This window comes from Rhinopithecus roxellana, chromosome 15 (genome assembly GCF_007565055.1).
Source record: "Rhinopithecus roxellana isolate Shanxi Qingling chromosome 15, ASM756505v1, whole genome shotgun sequence".
Lineage (NCBI taxonomy): Eukaryota > Metazoa > Chordata > Mammalia > Primates > Cercopithecidae > Rhinopithecus > Rhinopithecus roxellana.
The window spans coordinates 18,835,057-18,856,282 of record NC_044563.1 but is presented as its reverse complement, the minus strand read 5'-3'; the positions used below and the strand labels follow the sequence as shown (position 1 = coordinate 18,856,282).

Sequence of the window (21,226 nt, the reverse complement as noted above, 5' to 3'; positions counted from 1 at the left end):
ATATATTTCAGTGCAACAGTCAGTGAGAAAGAAAAGCATAAACTTTTCAAACAAATGTCTCTTTTTCAACAGGAAGACCTCTGGAGATACATTGGAGCTGATGGAGGAGTCACTGGACATAAATCTGTTGAATAATGCCGTTCGCCTAAAATTCCAAAATTGCAGTGTTTTACCTGGAGGGGTTTATGTCTCTGAGACTCAGAATCATGTGATAATCTTGATGTTAACCAATCAAACAGTGCACAGGTTACTTTTACCACACCCCTCCCGGATGTATAGGAGTGTAAGTTGGCTAAGTGCAGTATGTTTTATTTCCCAAATTACTCTGGGTGTCACAAATTTAGTGCTGGAGCGATATCTTTTGGAATTGAAGGAAATATGGATTCTCATTATCCCTCACCAAGCATACTTTGATAGCTACCACTTGAAATGATCAGGCATACATTTTAAGTTGAGAATTAGTTTTCATTAAAAAGAATGGCTTTCTTAAGCTTGACAGTTTATAGTTTTTTACTTTAAAAACTTTTTTAGCAATAGAGAGGAACTGAGCAAAATTCTGGTTATTTTGATTTAATAGATTTTTCTTTTTAATTACTCAACAGGAGTTGGTAGTTGAAAGTCAGATGCAGTCAATATTCACTGACATTGGAAAAGTTGATTTCACAGATCCTTGCAACTATCAATTAATTCCAGCAGTACCTGGAATATCTCCTAATTCCACCGCCTCAACAGCCTGGCTTAGCAGTGATGGGGAGGCCCTGTTTGCCTTACCATGTGCTTCTGGGGGAATCTTTGTTCTTAAGCTACCTCCTTATGACATACCTGGTAAGAACGGGAAATGAGCATGGACTTAAACAAGGAATGTTAACATTGAAACAGACCTTAAAAGTTCAACCTCGTCATCCAGTGCAGGGATTGCATCTCTACTGCCCCGGAACTGGTCATTCATTATTGCTTGCCTAATGAGTCCCTAATGCTTTACTTTTATACGGTGGATAAGGAACTATAAAGCATATTGGAGCATGGAAAAACAAGTAGACAAGTATAAGACAGCCTATTCTAAATCCTGTAGTAGAGATGAGTTGCCTAATTGCCCTGAGATAGAGGCATTATAACATAATTAAATGAATTGAAACAAAGACATTAAATACCCTGCACCAAATTGCCACTATGTCTTGCCTGGATTATTGTATTAGCTTTATATACATCTCCCCAGATCTGTCCTTAACCCTCTTCAGAAACTTCTCAGGTGGACTGATATATTTAAAACCCAAGGGCCGGACGCTGTGGCTCATACCTGTAATCCCAGCACTCTGGGAGGCCAAGGGGAGCGGGTCACCTGAGGGAGTCTCTCTGTGTTGCCCAGGCTGGAGTATAGTGGCGCGATCTCAGCTCACTGCAACCTCTGCCTCCTGGGTTCAAGCAATTCTCCTGCCTCAGCCTCCTGAGCAGCTGGGATTACAGGCATTTGCCACCATACCCAGCTAATTTTTGTATTTTCAGTAGAGACAGGGTTTCACCATGTTGGCCAGGCTGGTCTCGAACTCCTAACCTTGCGATCTGCCCACCTCAGCCTCCCAAAGTGTTGGGATTACAGGCGTGAGCTACCACACCTGGCCTCCTTCCTTTCTTTTGAGACAGTCTCACTATCACCCAGGCTGGAGTGCAATGGTGCCATCTTGACTCACTGCAACCTCCACCTCCCAGGTTCAAGCGATTCTCGTGTCTCGGCCTCCCAAGTAGCTGCGATTACAGGTGCCCACCACCACGCCTGGCTAATTTTTGAATTTTTGTTAGAGACAGGGTTTTGCCACGTTGACTAGGTTGATCTCGAACTCCTGACCTCAAGTGATCCGCCTGCCTCAGCCTCCCAAAGTGCTGGGATTACAGGCATGAGCCACCGCACCTGGCCAACATGACCCAAGTTGGGTTTTAAATATATCATGTTATGCTGAATAAACCCAGAGTCCTTACACTGGCCTAGAGTGACCCACTGCTGTCTCTCTACCTTCATCTGTTCACTCTTCCCCTTCTCTTCACCAGCCACATACCTTCTTGCAATTCCTTGAATATGCTGGGACATCCCGACTTCAAGGCATTTGTTTGGTATAGCCAGCTACTAGCTTGGCTCATTCCCGCAGCTCCTTTAGGTCTTTACTCAATGTCACCTCGTTGAGGCCTTCCCTGACCACCCTTTTCAAAATTGCAGTGCCCCTGCCTGCCCTCCCTATGTCTTGGCATTCTCTGTACTCCTTTTGTGTCTTTATTTTTCTGACTTACTGCCATTCTACTTAATTTAGCTGTCTCTGCTTCTCCCCTTCCCCTGAAGGAATATAAGTTCCATGAGGACAGGAGTTTTAAAATTTGTTTTGTTTACTGCTATGTCACCACCATCTAGGACTGTGCCTGGCACAGGAAAGGTACCTAGGGATTGTTTTGGAAAGAATGAAGTGATTCTGCTGGGTGGCAATATGGGTTACTGTCTGTAAAAGGCAAAAACTTCCACGAGAAGTATAAAAATGCTATTTTTATGGATCTAATAATGGTTCAAAATATTTTAGGTGTGATATATGTAGGAAAGTTACGTCCTAAAACTTTGTTAGTACAGAAATACAGAAGCCTGTTGCCTATTATAAAGACTTTGTTCATGGTTACATCATTCTTGCCTTTGGGTTTCTCAAAGTGTGTTCAAGAGGTGCCTTGGGTATCATTGCAGGTATGGTGTCAGTTGTGGAGCTGAAACAGAGTTCAGTAATGCAACGATTGCTTACAGGCTGGATGCCAACAGCTATCAGGTGAGAGGTGTCTGGTAGGTAAATCAAAGGGCCCAAGAATTTAATCTTTTTGCACTGGTCGGCAGTTATTGTTTCCAGTCTTATTCCAAGGCAAACATTATACTGGAAAGGAGAACAGTCAGAATAAAATCAAATTCCATCTGAGGAAAGCCACACTCCCAAGTCCATTTCGTCTACAATTGGATGCTTTGACAGCATAAACCAGCCTACTGTTTATATTCTCAGAATATACAGTTCAGTGCTCTGCCCTGACTTACCCAAATCCAGTTTCGTGTAAAATTATTAGAAGTAGAAAGTTTTTGATGGTTAAAGGAAAACAATACAAAAGGAAACAGTCTTCCATTGTTATGTAGAGCCTTTTAAATTTTATTATAGTAATTGGTGATAAACCAAATAGAAACGTAGTTGTCTTATACCAGCATATAAGCTCTTGGTCCTTCTGCTAAGAGTGTACATTTATAATTTTATTATATTTCTTGAGTTGCAAATTCTAATGATCAGATACTTTGCAGCAGTAAAACTCTAAAACTGGGTCTTATGTTTTAGGGGTGACCAGTCGCCTTCAGATCGTCCCCTCAGTCTTGCTGTTCATTGTGTGGAGCATGATGCCTTCATTTTTGCTCTGTGTCAGGATCATAAACTACGAATGTGGTCTTACAAGGTAAGTGCTACATTTATAGTTGCTGTAAGTTAAAATAGCATTGTGAATCATGAGAATTGAAATAAATTTTGCTGTTTCTCTTAAAGATGATCAGATCAATTAGTTTGGAAATTATTGGTCACTTCCAGATTCAGACAGTTTCATTTAGCTTTATTTTGCATATATTTTCCTCCTAACTTATTGTCTTTTTATTTGGAAAAATTATCAATCTTACAGGAACACTGAAAGAGTATTACAAAGTATACATTTCACTTTTTTTTCTTTTTTAAAAATTTTTATTTTTTGAGACAGTCTCACTTTGTCGCCCAGGCTGGAGTACAGTGGCATGAATGCAGCTCACTGCAGCCTCTGCCTCCCGGGCTCAAGCTATTCCCCACCTCAGCTGCTCAAATAACTAGGACTACAGGCTCGTGCTACCACAGCTGGCTAATTTTTGTATTTTTTGTAGAGACCGGGTTTTGCCATGTTACCCAGGCTGGATCTTTCATTTAAGAGCAACTAATATGTTTTAAAAATGTAAGTTGGTAAAATGGTTTTCAAGATTCATCTAAAAAAATACAGCTTATATTTTATATAAGTCTGATCTTATATTTCAGACTGAAGAGATGTTTTACATGTTAGCCCCCCATCCCCCCCCTCTTTTTTTTCCCTGAAACTGTCACTCAGGCTGGAATGCAATGGCGCAATCTCACCTCACTGCAACCTCCGCCTCCCAGGTTCAAGTGATTCTCCTGCCGCAGCTTCCCAAGTAGCTGGGATAACAGGCATGCACCACTGCACCTGGCTAATTTTTGTATTTTTTAGTAGAGATGGGGTTTCACCATACTGGCCAGGCTGGTCTCGAACTCCTGACCTCAGGTTATCCACCCACCTTGGCCTCCCAAAATGCCGGGATTACAGAAGTGAGCCACTGCGCCCGGCCCGTGTTAGCCCTTTTAAAACAAAAACCTGTAAGGTCTTTTAGCAGATAAACTAGATAGAGTGGTAGATATAATGAAAGGTCCATCCTTTCAAAAGGTATGTTCTTCTAGCCTGAATATCCCTTGAATATCACCTATTAACTGTTTTCCTGGACAGGAGCAAATGTGCCTGATGGTAGCTGACATGCTGGAGTATGTCCCTGTAAAGAAAGACCTTCGGCTCACTGCTGGAACTGGACACAAATTACGGCTTGCTTATTCCCCTGCCATGGGACTCTACATAGGGATATACATGCATGCACCAAAACAAGGACAGGTATGAAACAAATAAGACACATACCAAGTTATTCTGTGTGTACTGATGTGGAGAAATGGCTGTAGACTCTGAGTCTGTTCAAGCTCTTTTCACCGACCTAGATGTGTTTCTGAGGTGTTGGTTGGGTTTGTGCTACTGTGTGAATTAGAAGATCTTGAAGGAGGGTCAGTATGAAAGGAAGTAGAGAGTTTAAAGTAATATGAAAGGAAAAGTTAACCAAAACTAAACAAGAAGAGCAAATTAGGAAGTCTAGGTGAAAAACACAGAATTCCTGAAAGGATGTAGGTGTTAAGTGGTTATGGTTAAGTTAATTTTTCTAAATAAATTTGCTTAGCATCCGGACAGTAGCTGCTGTCTGTAGATGAGATATGTAGGATGTGAGGTAATAGTGTAATCATTTAATAAACAGCCATTTGTTGAGTATTCTGTGTTTGGCGCTGTGCCAGGCCCTTTATGGACATTAATAATAGCAAACACTGGGATTGTGCTTACTCTGGGCTCATATGTTATATGCGTCTTATCCATTTAATCCTAATAACAGATCAGTGAGGTAGGCTCTGTCTCCATTACTATGCGGGGGCTCTGATTCCCCCACTGAGTCCCCATGCTAGGTCACTTCCCTTCCCGGATGCCCTTCTCACTTCTGTTGGGCTCTCATAGCCCACTCCACACTGCTCCTCCAATGTGGATGTCCTCCTTACCCTGTTTGGGCCCTGAGACCACCAGACTGCCCCCATGCAGTGGACCTCCTCCTCACCCAACCTGAGTTTCCACCCTGCACCAAGCTTTCTGTCCACGTGGAAGCCCTCTGAAACTGTTGCTGCTCTTCCCCCCGAAGTCAGGCAGTCCCAAATGTGGACACTCTTCTTACGTCCCTAGGCTCTTGCCTCATCACACCCGGCCATATCACCCCTGCACACATGCCCTTCCCACTCACTAGTGTTCTCACTCCTGTGCTGGGACATGCCTGCACCGATATTCCCTTCAGCCTGTTCAGACTGAAGAACAACCTCCCTATGCCGAAGCCCAACCCCCCCCAGGTCCCCGACCCTTACCTTCTGGCCAGCAAGGGTATCTACCTTGCTCTACGTACCTATTGGTTTTTGGACTGGATTGCTCAGGAACAGAATGGAAGGGAAGAGGAAGAGCTCATTCTTGCAGTTTTTTCCTAATATTGTGGCCCAAAAGTATCATTCTATCAAGACATTTCTCTTGATTGCACATAATTGTTCTATTCTCTCTTCTGGAGGACAACCCTTGAACTGTTTGAACATACCTATCTATCTCCCCTAAGTACGCTCTTCTCTGTGTGTAGGTTATAGGTGGTAGGAGAATTGACCCTGCTCTAACTTCCTTAGTTCCTTCCATTGTTACTCATGTAACATCCTGTTAATCAGTCTCCTCGACATGTTATAATTAGTTTTTTTTTTTTTTTTTTTTGAGGCGGAGTCTCGCTCTGTCGCCCGGACTGGAGTGCAGTGGCCAGATCTCAGCTCACTGCAAGCTCCACCTCCTGGGTTTACGCCATTCTCCTGCCTCAGCCTCCCTAATAGCTGGGACTACAGGCGCCCGCCACCTCGCCCGGCTAGTTTTTGTATTTTTAGTAGAGACGGGGTTTCACTGTGTTAGCCAGGATGGTCTCGATCTCCTGACCTCGTGATCCGCCCGTCTCGGCCTCCCAAAGTGCTGGGATTACAGGCTTGAGCCACCGCGCCCGGCCGTTATAATTAGTTTGTCAAACTAAAATAGTGGTTCTCAAACTTTTGGTCTTGGGACCCTATTACACACTCTTACCGAGAACTGCAAAGAGCTTTTGTTTATGTGGGTTATATCTATGGATATTTACCTTATTAGAAATTAAAACTGGCTGGATGTGGGTTGGCATGTTTTATTATGCAATACCTAAATTACTGTTTTGGGGGGCAATCCCCAAGACCACCTCACCTCCATGTCCAGTAATACTCTGAAAGGACTCATAGGGCTCAGTATGTAGTTCTGCTGACAGCTAAGATGTATTACAGTGAAAAGATAACAAAGCAAAGTCAGTAAAGGGAAAAGGCACATGGAGTGAAGTCTGAGGCCAGACACAATCGTCGAAGAGTCCTCTCCCAGTAGAGTCTCACAGGACGTGCTTAATTCTTCCAGCACTCAATTGTGATGACATGTGTAAAATGTTGTTTCCCAGGAAAGCTCGCTAGAGGCACAGTGCCCAAGATTGTTATTGGGGACTGGTCATATAGGGACCCTCTGCCTAGCATGTACCAAATTTCCAGTCTCCTGGAAGGAAAACAGCAAATATTCTGCATAAACTGCATTGTTTGTGCAAACAGTCTAGGCACAGTAAACCATTCTTACCAGTTAGGGAACCATGAGAACACTGCCAACTTTGCAAGCAAGCCGTTCTTTTCCTTTTCTTGTTTTTTTTTTTTTCGAGACGGAGTCTTGCTGTGTCCCCCAGGCTGGAGTGCAGTGGTGCGATCTCAGCTCACTGCAGCCTCCTCCTTCCGGGTTCAAGCAATTCTCCTGACTCAGCCTCCCAAGTAGCTGGGATTACAGGTGCCTGCCACCGCACCCAGCTAATTTTTGCATTTTTAGTAGGCACGGGGTTTCACAATATTGGCCAGGCTGATCTTGAACTCCTGACCTTGTGATCTGCCTGCCTCGGCCTCCCAGAGTACAAGTAAGCCTTTCTAAGGAGAGCAGCCTCAGGCCTGCTATGTTAACCCTTTCTGCACAATTATTATCATTAATGATCTCTCAGAAGAGCCTTTTAAATATTGAGAAGCTCTGGAGTTCATGTTAGTGGATACAAAGTTTTCTGAAATTATAGTTTTCACTTTGAAACTTGAAATATATCATTGGCAAGAAATACCGTCATTTGTTTTCTCTGAAATGACAGGTTCACTTTATTCTTTTTTTTTTTCTTTTGTGATGGAGTTTCGCGCTCTTGTCACCCAGGCTGGAGTGCAGTGGTGTGACCTCAACTCACTGCAACCTCTGCCTCCCGGGTTCAAGCAATTCTCCTGCGTCAACCTCCGGAGTAGCTGGGATTACAGATACCTGCCACCATGCCTGGCTAATTTTTTGTATTTTTAAGATGGGGTTTAACCATGTTGGCCAGTCTGGTCTCGAACTCCTGACCTCAGGTGATTCACCTGCCTCGGCCTCCCAACGTGCTGGGATTACAGGCATGAGCCACCACGCCCAGCCTATTCATTTATTTAAACAGCTTTCTTGAGATGTAATTCACTCACCCATTTAAAGTATACAATTCAATGAGTTTTAGTATATCCACAGATATGAGCAACCATTACCATAGTCAACTTTAGAACATTTCCATCACCTCAAAAGGAAACCCCATACCCTTAGCTATCATTCTTCCCTTTCCCCATCTCTTCCCAGCTCTGCACAACTGCTCATCTATTTTCTGTCTCTATAACGTTACTTATTCTGGTCATATTATGTCAGTGGAATCATATAAGTGGTTTTCTGTGACTGGCTTCTTTCACTTAGCTTAATATTTTTAAGGTTCATCCATGTAGCATGTGTTGTCAGCACTTCATTCTGTGACTGCCCAATACATAGAGCTGATTTATCACAACAGTAATTGGAATAGAGAGAGTTTAATACACGTAGAGCCAGCTAAACGGGAGACCGGAGTTTTACTGTTACTCAAATCAGCCCCCCAAACATTTAGAGGCTCAGGTTTTTCAAAGACAGTTTGGCAGGCAGGACTAGGCTGTGAGTGCAGCCGACTGGTTGGAGTTGCAATTGTAGGAGTGTGGAAAACCATCCTATGCGCTGAGTCTGCTTCTGGGTCAGGGCCACAGAAGAGTTGCTCGTCTGGCTAGGGCCAGAAATGTAAAAAACCGAAAACATATTTTAAAAGGCCAGTGTAAGGTGCTACAATGGTGTTGTTATTTACGGAAGTAATTGGGGAAGTTGCAAATCTTATGACCTCCAGAATAATGACTGGTAATCATTTAACTATGAACTCGGGCCCCTCTCGTCTTCCTAACCTGGTGACCTTTCATTCATTTTACCAAGGTGGTTTGGTTTTGGGGAAGGGCTATTATTATTTAAACTGTAAACTAAATTTCTCCCAAAGTGAGCTTTGCCCACGCTCAGGAATGACCAGAGGCACTTTGGAGATTAAAGACAAGATGGAATTTGTGGGTCAGCTCGGTGGCTCACGCCTGTAATCCTAACACTTTGGGAGGCCAAGGCAGGCGGATCATGAGGTCAGGAGATCGAGACCCTCCTGGCCAATATGGTGAAACCCCGTCTCTATTAAAAATACAAAAATTAGCTGGGCGTAGTGGCGCGTGCTTGTAGTCCCAGCTACTCAGGAGGCTGAGGCAGGAGAATCGCTTGAACCTGGGAGGTGGAGGATGCAGTGAGTCGAGATCGCACCACTGCACTCCAGCCTGGTGATGGAGCGAGATTCTGTCTCAAAAATTAAAAATAAAAAAATAAAAAGATGGAATTTGTTAGATCAGATCTCTCTCTTATTATATATATATATATTTTGAGAGAGAGAGTCTTGCTTGGTGGCTCAGGCTAGAATGCAGTGGCGCGATCTCAGCTTGCTGCAACCTCTGCCTCCCATGTTCAAGCAGTTTACCTGATGTAGCCTCCCAAGTAGCTGGGGTTACAGGTGCATGCCACCATGCCTGGCTAATTTTTTGTATTTTTTTAGTAGAGGTGGGGTTTTGCCATGTTGGCCAGGCTGGTCTCTCCTGATCTCAGGTAATCCGCCTGCCTCAGCCTCCCAAAGTGCTGGGATTTCAGGTGTGAGCCACTGCGCCTGGCCCAGATCTCTTTCATTGTCATAATTTTCTCACTGTTATGATTTTTGCAAATGTGGTTTCAATTCTTTTTATGGCTGAATAATTTTCAGTTGTATACCACCATTTATTTATTCATTTGTGTTGGAATTCTTTCATTTGTGTTGGACATTTTTGTTGTTTCTATCTTTTATCTATTATGAATACTGCTGCTATATACTTGTCAACACTTGTTATTTTCTGACTTTTTAATTCTAGACATCCTAGTGGGTATGAAGTATTATCTCATTATGGTTTTTGTTTAAATTTCCTGATAACTAATGATGCCAAGCATCTTTTTAGTGCGTATTGGTTATTTGTGTATCTTCCTTGGAGAAATGTTTATTCAGATCATTTGCCTTTTTTGTTGTTGTTGTTGTTGTTGTTGAGATGGAACGTTGCTGTGTCGACCAGGCTGGAGTGCAGTGGTGTGATCTCGGCTCACTGCAACCTCCGCCTCCCAGGTTGAAGCGATTCTCCCGCCTCAGCCCCCCAAGTAGCTGGGATTACAGGCTCACGCCATCATGCCTGGCTAATTTTTGTGTTTTTGTAGAGACGGGGTTTCACCATGTTGGCCAGGCTGGTCTTGAACTCCTGACCTCAGGTGATCCGCCAGCCTCAGCCTCCCAAAGTGCTGGGATTACAGGCATGAGCCACCACGCCTGGCTCCCCACTTTTTCTTTTAACTTTTGTTTTAGGTTTGAGGGTACATGTGAAGCTTTGTTACATAGGCGAACTCATGTCATGGGGCTTTGTTGTACAGATTATCTCATCACCCAGGAATTAAGCCCAGCACCTAATAGCTATCTCTTCTGCTCCTCTCCCTCCTCCCAACCTCCACCCTCAAGTAGACCCTAATGTCTGTTGTTTCCTTCTTCGTGTTCATAAGTTCTCATCATTTAGCTCCCATTTATAGGTGAGAACATGTGGTATTTGGTTTTCTGTTCCTGCATTGTTTTGCTGAGGATAATGACTTCCACCTCCATCCATGTTTCCACAAAAGACATGATCTCATTCTTTTTTGTGGCTGCATATATTCCATGATGTATATGTACCACGTTTTATCCAGTCCGTCGTTGATGGGCATTTAGGTTGATTCTATGTCTTTGCTATTGTGAATAGTGCTGTAATGAACATTCATTTGCATTTGTCTTTATGGTAGAATGATTTGTATTCCTTTGGGTTATATACCCAGTAATGGGATTGCTGAGTCTAATGGTAGTTCTGTTTTTAGTTCTTAGAGGAATCACCACACTGCTTTCCACAATGGTTGGAGTAATTTACAGTCCCACCAACATTGTATTAATGTTCCCTTTTCTCTGCAACCTCGCCAGCATCTGTTATTTTTTGACTTTTTAATAGCCATTCTGACTGCTGTGAGATGGTATCTCATTGTGGTTTTGATTTGCATTTCTCTAATGATCAGTGATAGTGAACTTTTTTTCCTATGCTTGTTAGCGGCATGCAGCTTCTTTTGAAGTGTCTGTTCATGTCCTTTGCCCACTTTTGAACGAAGTCGTTTGCCTTTCATTTGTAAATTTAAGTTCCTTATAGAGGTTGGAAATCAGACCTTCAGCAGATGCATGGTTTGCAAATATTTTCTCCCATTCTGTAGGTTGTCTGTAGGTTGAAAGTTTCTTTTGCTGTGCAGAATCTTTTAAGTTTAATTAGATCCCACTTGTCAAATTTTGCTTTTGTTGAGATTGCTTTTGGTGTCTTCGTCATGAAATCTTTGCCCGTTCATGTGTTCAGGATGGGATTGCCTACGGTTGTCTTCCAGGGTTTTTATAGTTTTGGGTGTTACATTTAAGTCTTTCATCCATCTTGAGTTGATTTTTGTATATCGTGTAAGGAAGGGATCCAGCTTCAGTCTTCTCATTTGCCCATTTTTTAATTGGTTTATTTGTCTTTTTTGTTATTAAATTGTAAGAATTCTGTAATCAGGCTGGCGTGGTGGCTCATGCCTGTAGTCCTAGCACTTTGGAAGGCCAAGGTGGGCAGATCACTTGAGGCCAGGAATTCAAGACCAGCCTGGCCAATATAGTGAAATCCCATCTCTACTAAAATTACAAAACATTAGCTGGGCATGGTGGCCTGTGCCTGTAACCCCAGCTACTTGTAAGGCTGAGGCATGAAAATTGTTGGAAACCCGGAGGCCGAGGTTGCAGTGAGCTGGGATCGCGCCATCCAGCCTGGGCAATGGAGCAAGATTCTGTCTCAAAAACAAACAAAAAAAATGGTATTATAAACTTAATCTTATGGAGTCACCATTGTATATGTAGTCCATTTGCCAAAGCATCATTATATAGTCTGTAACTATATTATTCTGGATCTAAATCTCTAATCAGATTTATGGTTTGCAAGTAGTATTTTCTACCATGTGAGCTGTCTTTTCACTTTCTTGATGGTGTCCCATGAAGCACACATTTTTAATTTTGATAAAGTCCATATTATCTATTTTTTCTTTGGTTGCTTTTGTTCATAGTGCCATAACTTAAGAATCCTTTGCTAAATCTGGGGTCATAATGATTTACTCTTATGTTTTCTTCTCAGAGTTTTATACTTTTAGCTTTTATATCCTAAAGTCCGTTAGGACTTTGATTCATTTTTTAGTTTTGTGGGGTTTTTTTTAATAGTGTGAGGTAAGCATTCAACTTCATTCTTTTGCTTGTAGATACCCAGTTTTCTCAGCACCATTTGTTGAAAAGATAGTACTTAACACATTGAATGGTCTTGGCACCCTTCTCAAAATCATGTGACCTTAAACACATGGTTTTATTTCTAGACTCTCAATTCTGTTCCATTGATCTATGTATCTGACCTTGTGCCGGTACCACACTGTCTTGATTACTCTCGCTTTGTAGGAAGTTTTGACACCAGGAAGTATGAGCCCTCTTACTTTGTCCTTCTTTTTCAAGATTGTTTTGGCTATTCTGGGTCCCATTTAATTCCATATGAGTTTTAGAATCAGCTTGTCAGTTTCTACAAAGGAGTCAGCTGAGACTCTGATAAAAATTGTGTTGCCTCTATAGATGATATTATAAAATATTGCCATCTTAGCAATATAAGTCTTCTGATCCATGAACATGGAATGCTTTAGTTTTCAGAATATGAGTTTTATACTTTTGTTCAATTTTGTCTTAAATATTTGATTCTTTTTGATGCTATTGTAAGTGAAATTTTCTTGATACTATTATAAATGAAATTATTTTCTTAATTTCATTTTCAGAGTGCTCACTGGAAGTTTACAGAAATACAGTTGATTTTTGTATATTCATAATTGTATCTTGCAACCTTGCTGAGCTCATTTATTAGTTCTGATAGATTTTATAGTGGATTCCTTAGGATTTTTTTCTTTATATAAGATAATGTCATTTGCAACTAAACTTTTGATTACAATGGCTCACACCTGTAATCCCAGCATTTTGGGAGACCGAGGTGGGCAGATTGTTTGAGCTCAGGAGTTCCAGACCAGCCTGGGCAACATGGCGAAACCCTATCTCTACAAAATAGCAAAAATTAGCTGAGCGTGGTAGCTCGTTCCTATAGTCCCAGCTACTTGAGGGGCTGAGATGGGAGGATCACTTGAGCCTGGAAGGTTGAGGCTGCAGTGTTCCTGATTGCCTCACTGCACTTCAACCTGGGCAACAGAGCAGAACCCTGTCTCACAAAAAAAGTTAGTTTTATTACTTCCTTTCTAATCTAGATGCGTTTTCTTTCTTTTCTTTTCTTTTCCTTCTTTCTTGTGGGGTTTTTTAAAAATTTTTTTGGATGGAGGTGGGTGGTAATTGTCCTGGCTAGATCCTCCAGTACAGTGTTGAATAGAAGTGTCAAGAACCTACGTCTTTTTTTTTTTTTTTTGAAACAGAGTTTCACTCTGTCACTCAGGCTGGAGCACAGTGGCGCACTCTCAGCTCATTGCAACCTCCTGGTTCAAGCTATTCTCCCACCTCAGCCTTCTGTAGAGTAGAGTAGAGTTGGTGGCACTACGGGCATGTGCCACCATGCCCAGCTAATTTGTGTATTGTTTTTTGGTAGAGACGAGGTTTCACCATATTGGCCATGCTGTGCATCTTTACCTCATTCCTGATTTTTATTGCTAAGGGAGAAGTTATCAGTATTTCATCATTAAGTATAATGTTAGCTGTGAATTTTTCTTTTTTTCATCGTGATGCAACAGTAATCTGTGAATTTTTTTTTAGACAGTGTCTCACTGTCACCCAAGTTGGAGTGCAGTGGCGTGATCTCAGCTCACTACAACCTCCACCTCTCAGGCTCAAGCAATCCTCCTACCTCAGCCTCCCAAGTAGCTGGGACCACAGGCGTGTGCCACCATACATGTTTAATTTTTTTGTGTTTTTGATAGAGATGGGGTTTCACCATGTTGCCGGGTCTCAACTCTTGAGCTCAAGGAATCCACCCACCTCAGCCTCCCAACGTGCTGGGATTACAGGTGTGAGCCACAGTGCCCAGCCTGAATTTTTAATAAGTGCCCTTTATGTCATGTTGAGGAGCTTCCCCTTTACTCCTAGTTTCTTGAGTGTTTTTCTCTTGAAAGGGTGTTCAGTTTGGTCCCACTGCCTTGATTTATGTTAAGACACCAGTAATTTTACCCACCATTGGTTTTGCATCATTGATGCAAATATCAACAAAGTGAAAAGGCAAATGATATAGTATTATTATGCAGAGGGTTTGGGGCCAGGTGCAGTGGCTCACACCTGTAATCCCAGCACTTTGGGAGGCCAAGGAGGGCAGATCACCTGAGGTCAGGAGTTTGAGACCAGCCTGGCCAACATGGTGAAACCCTGACTGTACTAAAAATACAAAAATTAGCCAAGCATGGTGGTGGGCATCATTAATCCCAGCTACTCGGGAGACTGATGCAGGAGAATTGCTTGAACCCAGGAGGCAGATGTTGCGCTGAGTGGAAATTGTGCCATAGCACTCCAGCCTGAGTGACAGTCTTTAAAAAAAAAAAAAGGAAAGCGTTTTTACCTCACTGACCCCCTGAAATGGTCTCAGGGACCTCTAGGAATCTGTGGACCGCATATTGAGAACCACTGCTCTAAAGGTCAGATCTGGAATGAATGTAGTAGTTCAGGAGTGTGTCAAATTGAGCAGAGCTATTACTTCCTTTGTTTTGAGTATTATGATTCTCCATTGAAGCCTAAAATCAGAATAACTTTTTTGACAGCTATGTGACACTGTTAGCCTATTCAGATTATAGTGAACTCGTAGTATTTTATTTCTTTTTTCTTAACAAGAACTCATCTTCAGCTGGGCCTGATGGTGCACATGTATAGTTCCAGCTACTCAGGGGGCTGATGCAGGAGGATCATTTGAGTTCAGGAATTTAAGACCAGCCTGGACTGTTGGGTTTTTGTTTGTTTGTTTGTTTGTCTGTTTGTCTGTTCAATGCTGTTTGAGACCTGCTAAATTGATTTCATGTCCCACGAATGGATTGAGATTTGTAGGTTGTAAAACACAGGTTCAGGCTAGAATGGATATAAGCACTACATATTTTTTTTCATAATTCATACACTATTTTTCTCAAAAGGGAATTTTGCTACTTTTTTTTCTTTAATACTTCTTTGTGAACAGCTGCATATAAGTAAAGGGTCATCGGCCGGGCGCGGTGGCTCAAGCCTGTAATCCCAGCACTTTGGGAGGCCGAGACGGGCGGATCACGAGGTCAGGAGATCGAGACCATCCTGGCTAACACGGTGAAACCCCGTCTCTACTAAAAATACAAAAAAAACTAGCCGGGCCTGGCGGCGGCACCTGTAGTCCCAGCTACTCGGAGGCTGAGGCGGGAGAATGGCAGGAACCCGGGAGGCGGAGCTTGCAGTGAGCTGAGATCACGCCACTACACTCCAACCTGGGCCACAGAGCGAGACTCCATCTCAAAAAAAACAAAAAACAAAAAAAAAAATAAGTAAAGGGTCATCATCACTCTTAACAATTTACAGTAAATTTTCTTTATAAAAACAGTTAATTTAGGCTGGACTTAGTGGCTCATGCCTGTAATCCTAGCACTTTAGGAGGCCAGGGTGGGCAGATCACCTGAGGTCTGGAGTTCGAGACCAACCTGGCCAACATGATAAAACCCTGTCTTCTACTAAAAATACAAAAATTAGGCTGCATGGCTCACGCCTGTAATCTCAACACTTTGGGAGACCGAGGCGGATGGATCACTTGAGGTCAGGAGTTTGAGACCAGCCTGGCCAACACGGTGAAACCCCGTCTCTACTAACTATATAAAAATTAGCCATTCATGGTGGCAGGCACCTGTAATCCCAGCTATTCGGGATGCTGAGGCAGGAGAATAGCTTGAACTTGGGAGGCGGAGGTTGCAGTGAGCCAAGATCATGCCATTGTACTCCAGCCTGGGGTACAGAGCAAGACTCCATTTTAAAAAAAAAAAAAATTTTTTTTAAAGGTTTCTGAATGCTAATAGCCCTTGCTTCGAAAAGTAACATGTTGATTATTTCAGGTAATAAATGATTATCTTGTGTTTTAACAGTTCTGCGTTTTCCAGTTGGTGAGCACTGAGAGTAACCGCTATAGTCTAGATCACATTTCTTCACTGTTCACTTCTCAGGTAGGTTGATTCCTCCTTTGCATATCACATAAGTACAAGAAAAAGAAGTATTGGCTAACTCTGTTATGGTGTAATGGGATTGTAGTCTTAAAATGGAATAATTTCATGATGTATGAAACAAAATTTCATTTAGACTTTACCAAATTCATGTGGTACCATGTTTGGTTTTCATGCATTTACCTCTCCTGCAGATGAAAAAGTAAGTCACCATGAACTACTACTTTCTTTCTTATTTTATTCCTTTTTTCCCCCATTTCCTCCTAGGAGACACTGATTGACTTTGCCTTAACTCCCACGGATATCTGGGCCCTGTGGCATGATGCTGAGAACCAAACAGTTGTGAAATACATCAACTTTGAACAGTATGGGTCACTTAATTCTGTCGTCCTACCTCACCCCAAACAATTTCATGCTAAGAAGACAAGAGAGGCCGGGCACGGTGTCTCATGCCTGTAATCCTAACACTTTGAGAGGCCGAGGCAGGCAAATCAGTTAAGCTCAGGAGTTCAAGACCAGGCTGGACAACATGGTGAAGCCCCGTCTCTACTAAAAACACAAAAAATTAGTTGGGTGTGGTGGCAGGTGCCTATAATCCCAGCTACTCGGGAGGCGAGGCTGTGGCATGAGAATTGCTTGAACCCTGGAGGCAGAGATTGCAGTGAGCCAACATCGCTCCACTGTACTCCAGCCTGGGCGACAGAGTAAGACTGTCTCAAAAAAAAAAGACGAGAGCTTTTTATGTAGAATGAAGTTAAGGGTTTTCATTTGAATAATTCAGCCCTGGGTTTTCCTCTTGTTACTGTCTTCCTGAAATACCTCTTGTGCATTTTGTGTTGTTTTTTACATTTTTGTTTTAGGACAAAATGAGATTTTTTGGGGTTGGACTAAGATAAAATGCCATATTTCTTGGGAGAGATAGCACATATCCAAAATACCTCTAATCTGGAAGTTTTCTTTGTTTCTAAGCAAAGACTATTCCTGATTCCTGCAACTTCGTAAGGACACTATAGCCTTTGTGTTTTCAATTTTCTCATCATGAGATGAGAAATAAATTGGACAAGTGCAGTGCTTCTCACTGCACTTTAAAATAGGACCGGGCACAGCGGCTCCTACCTGTAATCCAAGCACTTTGTGAGGCTAAGGTGAGAGGATTGCCTGAGGCCATGGTTCAAGACCTGTCCGGGCAACAAAGCAAGACCATGTCTCTATAAAAAATAGCGGCCAGGTGCGGTGGATCATCCCTGTAATCGCAGCACTTTGGAAGGCCGAAGTGGGCAGATCACGAGGTTGGAAGTTTGAGACCAGCCTGGCCAACATGATGAAACCCCATCTCTACTAAAAATACAAAAATTAGCCGGGCATGGTAGCATGTGCCTATAATCCCAGCTACTCAGGAGGCTGAGGCAGGAGAATCTCTTGAACCCGGGAGACGGAGGTTGCAGTGAGCCAAGGTCGTGCCATTCACTCCAGCCTGGGCAACCAAGCATTACTCCATCTCAAAAATAAATAAATAAATAAAAATAAATAAACTAGCCAGGTGTGGTGGCACGTTGCACCTTAGACTGAGGCAGGAGGATTGCTTGAGCCTCAGAGTTCAGGCTTCAGTGAGCTATGAATGTGTACTTTTTTTTTATGTGTATGAAATTATAACACAATTTAATGTTGATTATATCTAATATTAGATATATTTGGTATCTAATATTTTTTAATATACATGATATTAGTTTGCAAACTTTAGGTAGTTAAAAATACATTTCACAAAACAATTTTTGGTTGGTCCCATGATAATGGATTGTCAGAACTTTATGTTAGTGTCACTAAAGTTGGTATACAGCCCTCCACTGCTAAATTTGACTGGCAAAAGATAAAAAACAAACCCTTTTGAAGCAAACACTTGTCTAACCCCTGAAACACCTGTAGAGGATCCCTTGGGACAGAGCTTGAGGACCACTGAACTAATTGAACCCTCTGGGTCCCTGATAACCCTAGAGCCTAAGGTAGAATTCTGGGAATGATTGCCCCCCTCAGGTTGACCTCAAGCCATTACCTCAGAAGATAAAAAAGTACTCCTTACCGATGGCGTTTGAGCAAAGTAGTGAGAAAGCACAGGCTGCAGAGTTGGAGCAGGGTTGGAATCCTAGCTGTGCAACTTACCAACTATGATAAACCCTCAGCCTCACTCTCTACATCTGTGAAATGGAAGTACTATATCCTTGAAAGAATTGTAAGGCATACATGAATAATGTCTAAAACTGGATCTAGCGTAATATCTAGCAAATAGTAAATGCAGAATAAAAGTTAACTAGTCTTTGTATTTGATGTCTTAGTGTTAAAATGACATTAAAGATTATAGACTTGGCATCTGAAACAAAGAGTTTCAATTTTAGGAAGGTACTTATTAAAACTTCGTAAGAAAACTTGTATAAAAACTAGGCTCTGCTAAAAATGTTTCTTTCTTATTTAAAAAAAAAATGTTTTTAGTAGAATCAAGCAGTCATTGCAGGGGTTCCGTGATGGGGTCCTCCCTGCCCAGATACTGCCAACAGCATGCATTTCATTTTTAGTGATCATTTCTATATAAACTGGTGGACTTTTTTGTCTCTAGTAATGTTGCAGGTCAGTGGAATCCAGTTTTTATGCAGCCTCTGCCAGAGGAAGAGATTGTCATCAGAGATGATCAAGACCCCAGAGTAAGTAAATGCTCAAATGTTATATAAGGGAATGATTTACCTTGATCTGTGTGTTTGTTTGTTTGTTTGTTTGTTTGTTTGTTTGTTTGTTTGTTTTGAGACAGAATCTCACTCTGTGGCCCAGGCTGAAGTGCAGTGGCATGATCTCTGCTCACTGCAACCTCCACCTCCCAGGTTCAAGCAATTCTGCCTCAGCCTCCCGAGTAGCTGGGACTACAGTCACGCACCACCACACCCAGCTAATTTTTGTACTTTTGTAGAGACGGAGTTTCACATGTTGGCCAGTCTGGTCTCGAACTCCTGACCTTAGGTGATCCGCCCACCTCAGCCTCCCAAAGTGCTGGGATTACAGGCGTGAGCCACTGTGCCTGGCCAAATTTCTACATGTTTAAGGGACACCCTCAGGATAAATAAAAAAGTTTTCAGTTGATGCCTTAGTGTTAAAATAACGTTAAAGATTATGGGCTTGGGATCTGAAACAATGACTGTTTGCAGGAGTAGAAACCATACTTTAAAAATCTTAAATTGAATTTTCAGTTACTACATTTTTAATCCCAAGAGTTTGTTGGTGGTAGTTATTTATTGTTCCAGTTAACTACTGGCACTTGGCTTTATATGCTGATTACTAAAATTCTTGTTTTTCTCCTTCATGTCGGTCATTTTGTCATCTATCAAAAGCTCAGCAGAAAGAAGGAAACTTGAATGACTGTTAGTGAGAATTACTACTTGGGGGCAAATCTGGTTTAGGAGAGTTGGTCAAAATCATTAGGCAGTATGAGATTTTTCCATGTTCTCTCTACTTCATTTCCCTACTTGTGAGAGTTTATTGCTGTTTGTTTTGTTTGCATATAATACCTATTATTACTGGTTCCATTTCTTTTACATGTGAGTCATAAAATGAATACTGTTGGTATTCATTTTATGAATACCATAAATGGTGTAGAAACCAGCTTCGTTTACTTGTTCTCTTACCAATGTATATCACCAATAAACTAGATTTGCTTCTTCTATTTAAGATTGGCATTTGACAAAGCTTGTTTTCTGCTGAAACCCAATGAAGCTCTCTGTGAGGAACACACCATTTTAAGTATAGTACCTCTAGTTGACTCAAAGACATTGCAGTCTTCACTTCCAGTGTGAAAACATGGAACCGCATTAATTATTGCCCACCTATAGAAGGGCAAAATGGCAATGTTCATATAGTAGAAACTCAAACTTTGGTGTTATGCGTGAATTTGGTGTTATGTGGTGACTTCCAAATTTTGTTTAGGACGATAGTAACTTTTGTTTTAATGTTCTAACAGGAGATGTATCTGCAAAGTCTTTTTACACCAGGACAATTCACAAATGAAGCTTTATGTAAGACTTTACAGGTCAGTAAAAACATATTTACTGTTTATTTAAGACTATTTCTTATTTTATTATGTATTATATAATTAATAATTGCTACTAAGTTTTTGCATATGTTAAACACTGAGTATACTTCTGTATTTCTACATATGTGTGTTTGTAAATACTTTTATAATTTTTTTAATGTTCTTTCCATTAAATATAATATTCCTGGTGGAGAGGTCGGGAGGGGACCACTTTCCCAATAATCCCAGCATGACACATGCTGGAGTTCAAAAGAGAAACCTCTACCTACAGTATTGTAAAAAGATACCATACTACACTGCATACTTAAAGTGCTTTTTTGTTTAGTTTTGGTTATACTGTTCTAACCTTTTTATTAGGACAATGAAGGTCTGACATGGTTCAAATTCAAGAAACTCTTGGCCGGGCGCGGTGGCTCACGCCTGTAATCCCAGCACTTTGGGAGGCCAGGGCAGGTGGATCATGAGGTCAAGAGATTGAGACCATCCTGGCCAACATGGTGAAACCCCTTCTCTACTAAAAATACAAAAATTAGCCAGGTGTGGTGGCGTGTGCCTGTAGTCCCAGCTACTCAGGAGGCTGAAGCAGGAGAATCTCTTGAACCCAGGAGGCAGAGGTTGCAGTGAGCCAAGATTGCACCACTACACTCCAGCCTGGTGGCAGAGTGAGACTCCGTCTCAAAAAAAAAAAAAAAGAAAGGCTTTTAGCTTCAAATTCATAGTATAAGAGAAGCCCAGTGCTTTACAAAAAGATTCTTTGCCCAACAGTGGTGACTCACACCTATAATCCCAAAACTTTGGGAGACTGAAGCAGGAAGATCGCTTGAGCCCAGGAGTTTGAGAGCGGCCTAGGCAACAGAGGGAGACCCTATCTCTGAAAAAAAAAAAGAAAGAAAAATAGCCAGGTGGCATGCACCAGTGGTCCCAGCTACTCAGGAGCCCTAGGTTGGAGGACAGCTTTAGCCCAGGAGGTAGAGGGTGCAGTGAGCCTTGATCATGCCACTGCATTCCAGCCTGGGAAACAGAGTGAGAAAAAAAAAAAAA

General features: G+C 42.0%; 1 protein-coding gene across 2 annotated transcripts in view; it reads left to right on the top strand.

Moving 5' to 3' along the window:
* Positions 1-21,226, top strand: part of NUP160 (nucleoporin 160) — a 72,778-nt gene that overhangs the window by 11,154 nt on the left and 40,398 nt on the right. For both annotated transcript variants that reach the window (XM_010371141.2, XM_030918399.1), the window contains exons 3-11: positions 73-283; positions 603-825; positions 2,717-2,795; positions 3,342-3,456; positions 4,534-4,692; positions 16,042-16,119; positions 16,384-16,481; positions 18,725-18,809; positions 20,114-20,182. In XM_010371141.2, the coding sequence (XP_010369443.1) occupies positions 73-283; positions 603-825; positions 2,717-2,795; positions 3,342-3,456; positions 4,534-4,692; positions 16,042-16,119; positions 16,384-16,481; positions 18,725-18,809; positions 20,114-20,182 (1,117 nt within the window). The remainder of the gene's footprint in view (positions 1-72; positions 284-602; positions 826-2,716; positions 2,796-3,341; positions 3,457-4,533; positions 4,693-16,041; positions 16,120-16,383; positions 16,482-18,724; positions 18,810-20,113; positions 20,183-21,226) is intronic.